The sequence below is a fragment of the Oncorhynchus kisutch genome, linkage group LG27 (genome assembly GCF_002021735.2).
Source record: "Oncorhynchus kisutch isolate 150728-3 linkage group LG27, Okis_V2, whole genome shotgun sequence".
In the NCBI taxonomy this organism is placed as follows: domain Eukaryota; kingdom Metazoa; phylum Chordata; class Actinopteri; order Salmoniformes; family Salmonidae; genus Oncorhynchus; species Oncorhynchus kisutch.
In genome coordinates this window covers 34252350-34260760 of record NC_034200.2, presented here as the reverse complement: position 1 = coordinate 34260760, position 8411 = coordinate 34252350, and the positions used below count along the sequence as shown (strand labels likewise).

At 41.5% G+C, this 8411-nt stretch overlaps 1 protein-coding gene across 1 annotated transcript; it reads right to left on the bottom strand.

Moving 5' to 3' along the window:
- Positions 1-340: 340 nt before the first annotated feature.
- On the bottom strand, positions 341-7801 carry LOC109872192 (regulator of G-protein signaling 5). The gene is made up of 5 exons (XM_020463334.2): positions 7547-7801; positions 6875-7060; positions 2339-2400; positions 2031-2197; positions 341-1140 (listed from the first exon to the last, which is right to left on the bottom strand). The coding sequence occupies exons 1-5, from the start codon at positions 7588-7590 to the stop codon at positions 979-981; spliced, it is 621 nt and encodes a 206-aa protein (XP_020318923.1). The 5' UTR covers positions 7591-7801; the 3' UTR covers positions 341-978.
- Between the last annotated feature and the right edge of the window lie 610 nt (positions 7802-8411).

The following is an 8411-nucleotide window of genomic DNA, read 5'->3' as shown; positions in this document are numbered from 1 at the left end:
AACAAGTGGTCAAAAGCATAACATTTGTAAAACACCTTCAAATCCCTAATCTGACACAAAGGTTGTTCCTTTGCAATGCTTCAGTCTGGGTACTGACTGTACTCATTTATTATTTATCATTACAGGCAAGAGCAGCTGAACAAGGTGCAATTTTCTCAGTCCTCTTTCTTTAGCTGACCTAAATTCAACCAAAGTATAACAGTTTTGCTTCAGCTTGAAAGCCCCATTCGAGACGCCAGGCCTATTTTCAAAGCCATGACGATAAGAGTTACGAACATGAGGTTTAAGAGCAACCACACTGATGTCCAACAGTGAAATAAATTATACAGATTGGTAAAAGTTACGTAGCTTGACATGTTTGTTTTTATTGCAGATTGAATGAATGAATGAAAACACTTTCTATTTTCAGAGGTGTGTCATGCATGTCAGGTACAGCTCTGATGTACTCACTATATCATCTGTTGGTGGTGTGCATAGCTAGTTATGTGAATAGTGGTTAACTTGTGTTGTCACTGCATTGTCTCCCCATCCTTCCTCAAACCACACACACACAAACACACACACACACACACACACATATACAAACACACACACACACACACACACACACACACACACACACACACACACACACACACACACACACACACACACACACACACACACACACACACTTCGTCATATTTCTGAAGTATTCATTTACACATTGCAGTGCTATATAAGACTTTAAAAAAACGTGTAATATTTATTTCCTTTAGATACTGTACCAGTTGAATAATGGTTCAGGTAAATATGTGCTAGTGTGTAATTTATATATCAGATTCCAAAAAATTACTAACAGTCCAATCAATAAATCAGTCATTTACCCAACGAACCCTCCATTCAGTCCGATGACATGATTAATAAATCAAGTCAATCAATCAATCAACCAACCAATCAGTCTGATGGCACGACTCTAGCCAATCAGTGTTTGAATTTCTACTTTATAATCTCCTGGTATTGGTTGGATTTGAGGAACCTCCTGTATGAATCTTTCTCCATGAGGGCAAAGACCTGTCTCTGGGCTAGGTCAAAGGTCATAGGAGTCAGTCGGCCCAAGTTCCTTACTGTTACGTCCTTGGTGATGTGGTCAATGTTCACCTGTTGGAGGCAGAGAGTCAGCTGAGCATTAGAATCAAATGACTTGAGGGATAGTGCCTTTATAATGAGAAGGTCCATGTTTCAATGTATCCTGTTGTTACAGAGCTTGGGTGTATGTGACGTGTATTCGGTTTGTTAGATCAATAAGGACGTGACAAAATATAGGTAAGTTGACCACAGAGTACAGTCAAGATAATGTACCTTTTCTAGATGTAGTATATAGCATGAATTGTTTAACAAATTGCACTGTCATGAATAATACATGAAAATGTATACTAAAGTAATGTATCGTGTCAATCATCATATCGTAACTTTTCTACAGTAAGACTACCTAATCTTACCATTGGACTATCATTGACTGATTACTATGGTAATACCTCTCAAAAACAAACACAGTATTTGTGTAATGTTTGTACAGTCTAGGACCACTGTACTTCGTATAACCTCACGCAGTGGTCCAGGTGTGTAATACTATAGGTAATGTGTGTAAATACTAATTCCCTGTTCTGGCACATCAATAGACGCTTTGAAGCTTTTCGTCTCTGTTCTTTACTCAGCAAACACATGTCCTATTCATTACACGACCCAGTAAAAGCCCATTTCTACCCAAACAAGACTGGCACGTGTTCAGTGACCAATATTAACAGAGTTTCAAAACTAAAGTCCTCATCTAATTTGGTGAATTGCGCTCGAGGATTGACACCATTGTCATTTCATAACTATGTCAGTGTATCAGATGCAGGGTTGTGTTCATTAGGGCACACAACAGAACACTTCAAACGAGCGCTTCTTATTGGACAAGTCCAGATAGTCCCTCCCTACTTCAGTCTTTATTCTTCAGTTTGGTGCCTATCGAACACAACCCTGGAAAAAGGAGAATTAGAACAAACCTCCCACTGGGCCCCAGTCTGTATAAACTCCTTATAAATCCTCTTAGCCTTGGCTGCCATTTTGCTTGTTTCTCTGGTCCTCTTGTAGTCCTCACAGGCTACCCAGAACTCAATGTTCTCCTCGCTGAACTCTGACCTCAGGAAGCCCCTGAAAGTAGCCAGACCATCTGTTAGGGAGAGGAAGAGGAATACAGTAAGTTATCTGATTTGAAGTTTACCAAAGTAGAGTCAATGATTGACTGCAACAGTCTCATTAGAATATGTCAAAATACTGATATTTAACCATTTGTATAAGTGCTGAAACTTACAGTTGTTGGTCAGTACATTGTCCAGGGCCTTCCCCCACTGCGATGCTTCCGCTCTTGATGGTCTTGAAAGAGACATATTTTATTATAATGTGTTGTATAAAGGATGTCCACAAAATAGAGATGTGTTTTTATGTTTGCATGTCTTGTTTTACCAGGTAAGTTGACTGAGAACACATTCTCATTTACAGCAACGATCTGGGGAATAGTTACAGGGGGATGAATGAGCCAATTGGACGCTGGGGATGACTAAGTGGCCATAGATTGTATGAGTGCCAGAATGGGACTTTAGCCAGGACCCCAGGTCAACACACTTACTCTTACGGTAAGTGCCATGGGATCTTTAGTGACCACAGAAAGTCAGGACATCTGTTTAACGTCCCATCCCAAAAAACAGCACCCTACACAGGGCAATGTCCCCAATCACTGCCCTGGGGCATTGGGATATTTGATTTAGACCAGAGGAAAGAGTGCCTCCTACTGGCTCTCCAACACCACTCCCAGCAGCATCTGGTCTCCCATCCAGGGACCAACCAGAGACCAACCAGGACCGATCCTGATTAACTTCAGAGTCAAGTCAGCAGTGGGACGCAGGGTGGTATGCTGCTGGTGTGTGTGGGTGTGTGTGGGTGTGTGCGTGTGCGTGTGCGTGGAACTGTATGGCTGCGTTTACATAGGCAGCCCAATTATGATATTTCTTCCACAAATTGGTCTTTTTTCGCAACAGATCTTTTCCAGAGCAGCTGAATTTCTAAAGAATTCTGTTTTGTGTACAATTATTTGTGTTGCACCCTTTAAATGTACCATCCTCATTTTTGGCAACTTAAATTAAGGCTTGGTTGAAAGCTAAATAGATTTTTTATTAGCTTAGTTTTCTGTCATATACGTTGTTAAAGAGAGAGTCTACAGTTTCCAAAGTAATGTATCACAATGGAAAATGTGCTTTTTCACAATGTAGTAACATAACACTGCAGAACATGAATTTGTAAATATAATGACAGGTATTTAGTTCAACATTTGAGCTTTTACAATAATAATTGTCTCTCTAGGGTTGGGTCGTGTGGGTAAATTATTTCACATAATTGTTGAAACTGCCTTGTCCGTTTACGATATTACAATATCAAAGAAATGACTGCAAACAACAAACACTGTATTTTTCCACTCGGACATCATTGCACACGCCATAGAACAGCAGAATATGCAAGGCAGATTTTTTCCCGTGCTTACCGCACTCCTCTCTTCCATTTCTCCTCCGTTACATCAACAAAACAAAAACAATAACAAAGGCGCTGGGGCGAACAGGCTCTGTTTCCCAAAATGCGGATTAGATCTTAATGGACGTGAATTGCAATAACAATTACAGAAGACTTCTATAACAAACATAATATTCTGTTACAGTTACAATCTCCACTGATGTGCGCTCAAAGTGCATCTCTTTAGTCCGACTCAGAATTTACCAACCTTTGCAAACGTAACAGTATTACTATCACCATGAAGATGTACAATTGCCATTTGGCAAATCGGACCATAATTATATCCTCCTTAGCAGATGCAACGTACAGGACTGTTTTGCTAGCACAGACTGGAATTTGTTCCGGGACTCTTCCGATGGCATTGAGGAGGACACCACATCACATATTGCACACAATAAGTGCATTGATGACATCGTCCCCACAGTGACTGTACGGACATACCCAAACCAGAAGCCATGGATTACAGGCAACATCCGCACTGAGCTAAAGGCTAGAGCTGCCACTTTCAAGGAGCGGTACTCTAATCCAGAAGCTTACAAGAAATCCCGCTATGCCCTCCGACGAACCTCCGACGAACCATCCTTGGTGTCCACATCACCAACAAACTAACATGGTTCAAGCACACCAAGACAGTTGTGAAAAGGGCACGACAAAAACTATTCCTCTTCAGGAGACTGAAAAGATTTGGCATGGGTCCTCAGATCCTCAAAAGGTTCTACAGTTGCACCATTGAGAGCTTGGAGACTGGTTGCATCTCTACCTGGTATGGCAACTGCTCGGCCTCCGATCGCAAGACACTGCAGAGGGTAGTGCGTACGGCCCAGTTCTTCACTGCATTGTTGGTTAGGGGCTCATAAGTAAGCATTTCACTGTAAGGTCTACACCTGTTGTATTTGGCGCATGTGACTAATAAAAATGTATTTGAAGTAATAATAATTTTTCTTCTTGAACTTCACGGTGAACTTGTTCTTCTTGACTTGTCTTGTATTTATCTGATAATCAAGTTTTTCCCCCTGCAATTTTAACAGACAATGCTTCTTCTTTTGTTTCACAAGCTACATGACACCTGTTCTGGTTTCCTGATGATCTTGATCATCCTCTCATTCTATATCTTCAGCTTGACCTTCATCCTACTTATGGACCCTTTCTGGGTCTTGTTCAGGTTCCTCTTCAGTTCCATGACTTCCATCTTGAGTTTACTCTGGTGCCTCAGCTTTGCCTCCAGCTTCTGCTTCTTCAAGATGCTCTCTTACTGCTGGTTGGAAGACATTTGCCTCACTCTCATCTTGGAATCAACAGGCGGTACTGCGCCTCACTTAAACATTCTGAGTATCCACGGGATGAGTCTTCGGCTGTTTATGTCCCACTGATGTTTTCTTCTTCCTGTCATGTTGACATCACATCTTTAAGATTTGTTGTGTTTTGTGTATTTTCTCCATGAGATTGTCATGATGTCATACGCTTCTCGCATTGATGTGTCTTCCATTTCTCTGCATATCACGCGAGATTGTGTATTTCCTTCTTCGTCTCTTAGGTGCACCAGATTGATTGGCATTGTCCAGTTCACATCCTAAGACTGTGTACAATTTACAAAGTAATGTATATCAAAATAAAGTGTGCTTTTTCTGAATGACTATCAATATCAATCAACATTTGAACTTTTAGAATAACAACTGAACTCTCTAGGCAAAACATATTTGTTTCTAGGGTGTTCAACACCCTTGCCCACCAAAATATATACAGCAGTATGTGGACACCCCTTCAAATGAGTGGATTCGGCTATTTCAGCCACACCCATTGCTGACAGGTGTATAAAATCGAGGAGACCGCCATGCAATCTCCATAGACAAACATTGGCTGTAGAATGGCCATACTGAAGAGTTGAGTGACTTTCAACTTTCAACGTCCAACAAGCCGGAAACATGAAAAACAGCCCCAGACCATTATTCCTCCTCCACCAAATTTTACAGTTGGCACTACGCTCCAGAGTCCATGGGCGGCAAGTTGTTCATTGGGAGCGAACAAGAACTATTTGCTCCCGATGAACAGTTCTTGTGCTGACGTTGTTTCCAAAGGCAGTTTGGAACCCGATAGTGAGTGCTGCAACTGAGGACAGACGATTTTTATGCGCTGTGCTCTTCAGCACTCTGTGGTGCCGTTTTGTGTGCTTGTGTGGCTTACCACTTGGCAACTGAGCCATTGTTGCATATAGACGTTTCCACTTCACAATAACAGCACTTACAGTTGACCGGGGCAGCTGTAGCAGGGCAGAAATTTGACAAATTGACTTGTTGGAAAGTTGGCATCCTATGAAGGTGCAACGTTGAAAGTCTACTGCCAATGTCTGTCTATGGAGATTGCATGGCTGTGTTCTCAATTTTATACACCTGTCAGCAACGAGTGTGGCTGAAATAGCCGAATTCAATCATTTGAAGGGGTGTCCACATACTTTTGTGTATATATACTTTATACACATCATGTTGGTAAAAGCATTTCTGGAAACAGCTGTTTTGGGTCGCTATCAAAGAGTGGTGCGGTTGATAACTAATTGTATGTCAGTGAATTGCTTTGCTCCACAGCCAAAATACTTTTCCCAGACGTCTCATCCTGAATTTAATTTCGCTGCTCTATCGATCGCTCCATACATCATTGTGGAGAAGAGAAGTTAGTGGGCATGACGTTTGGCCAGAGGGATGTGGATGGGTAGACAGGCAAAAGATGCTTAGCTAGCCACCTAAAGTTATTTACAATTAGTTACCAAAGTTTTCTACATTTCGCTAGCTGTCGACCTGTCTCCAAATATGAGGAGGTGTCTCCAGTTGTGTTTACATTTGATCATTGTGACCAGGGGTCAAAGTTAGCTGGTACGGAGTCCCAGAAAAATAAATAGTGGGGGTACGTCACACCGGTAAAACATGAGCCTATCAGAATAATTACAATTATTGCAAAAAAAAGATGGCAAAAAAATGAATCGCGGCAGAGGCATGAAAAAATAGCAAATAGACGTAGAAATGTTGCTCCAAAATGCGGTGTGGTTCAATTTTGAACAGTGACATTTTGCATAAGGCAAAGATGACTGGCTGAAATGGCGGGTGCACAGTGCACTGTTTGGAATTATTTTAGAGTGGACAAAAGTGTGCAGTTAAATGCTGACCACAGCGATCAGGTAAAATAACAACCTAATGTGTATATGTATTCAGTACAATTAGTCCACAGTATGTAAGAAATATAGGCAAGACAGATTTGGGACACGGCCAATGACTTATTCTGAACACTTTTCCATTACCTGTCATACTTCGGAGGCGTCTCCAGACATCTCTCAGGTTTCTTCTGAAAGGGGATGACGTTCTCAGGTTTCTGTGGAAGAGGGATGGCGTTCTCAGGTTTCTTCTGAAAGGGGATGACGTTCTCAGTGTGTTCATGGTCTGGCCTCTGGAGCAGGGTACCAAACTTCACCTTGATATGTTTAGCCCTAGAAGAAGACGGAGAATGTGACAATCTGGCATACCATCCACTCAAAGATTCATTTATTGTCTGACGTTTGGAATCAGAATCACTCAGATCAGTCTTAGTAAGTAGATTCTCAACATTTCTTTTTAATTCTAAAAAGTGAATAGGGAACATTTGAAAAGAACACACATACTGTACATTTACAGAAAAAACATTAGGAGTCAGGAGAACAAGTGTTAAACAACAAGTGTAAAAGAACAGTTAAACAACTAAACAGGTTAAACTGTTGGCATGATTTTTAAAGACCCTGATAGAGCACCATGTAAAGCAAACGCACTGCAGAGGCAAAAACCTACATAGAATTAACAAATCATCAATCAAACAGAGCCTTAAGATTAAACTGTTGTATCGGAAAGAGATGGAGTATGTATTTACATAGCCTACAAGGTGAACATTCATTCAGAAAATATCATATTTGGACAGAATGCTCATATAGAACTGCACTCACCTCTCAAGACATGTTTGCTGTAAGACTGCAAACCCTTTACACATTCTCTAAACCTAACACTATTAGTTTGTCTGTAGAATCACTCTGTGAAAAGGTCTGTCCTCAAGTTCTGCTGTCGCCTACAAGAATGTAATGCTATATAGAGACAGCTTATTGGCCAACGGCCTAAAGAAGAGGAGACGGGCCAGCCAATCACACAGTGTGTTGGAAGTCCATCTGAAGGTTCACAGAGTTAGAGAGAAGAGACATCTGTGTGGCTCATGTTGACATCACATTAGTTATATCCCAAAGGACATTAACCCATGTAGGGGGTCATTCACCCTCTGGGATCTGGCCACGCAATATGTCACAAAATCCTTTAAAAACATAACTTACTCTGATTTAGTGTTGTACGTTATATTAAAACACGTTAACTATGACATGTTCACAAAGATATTTCATTTTCATGTCCACCCTTATCATAAAACCAAAAACTGCCTGATATATTTTAACTGAATTTTACCCTTCCATCAATGCTACAGCCAACCCTTCCCTCACTGCTACAGCCAACCCTTCCCTCACTGCTACAGCCAACCCTTCCCTCAATGCTACAGCCAACCCTTCCCTCAATGCTAGAGCCAACCCTTCCCTCAATGCTACAGCCACCCTTCCTTCACTGCTACAGCCAGCCCTTCCTTCACTGCTACAGCCAACCCTTCCCTCAATGCTACAGCCAACCCTCCCCTCAATGCCACAGCCAACCCTTCCTTCACTGCTACAGCCAACCCTTAATGTCACGTGAGCACAGTGAAAGAACAGTGAAATGCCTTTATTGCAAGCTCTAACCCCAACAATGCAGTAATCATGCCTTCCGCCTGGCTACTTC

Excerpts from the sequence above, each read along its gene's own strand:
- LOC109872192 (XM_020463334.2), bottom strand. The coding sequence starts at position 7,590 with ATGTGTAAAGGGTTTGCAGTCTTACAGCAAACATGTCTTGAGAG. Across the intron at positions 7,061-7,546 it reads CAGCAAACATGTCTTGAGAG|GGCTAAACATATCAAGGTGA; the intron begins GTGAGTGCAGTT and ends GTCTTCTTCTAG. Across the intron at positions 1,141-2,030 it reads AGACTGGGGCCCAGTGGGAG|GTGAACATTGACCACATCAC; the intron begins GTTTGTTCTAAT and ends TGCCTCCAACAG.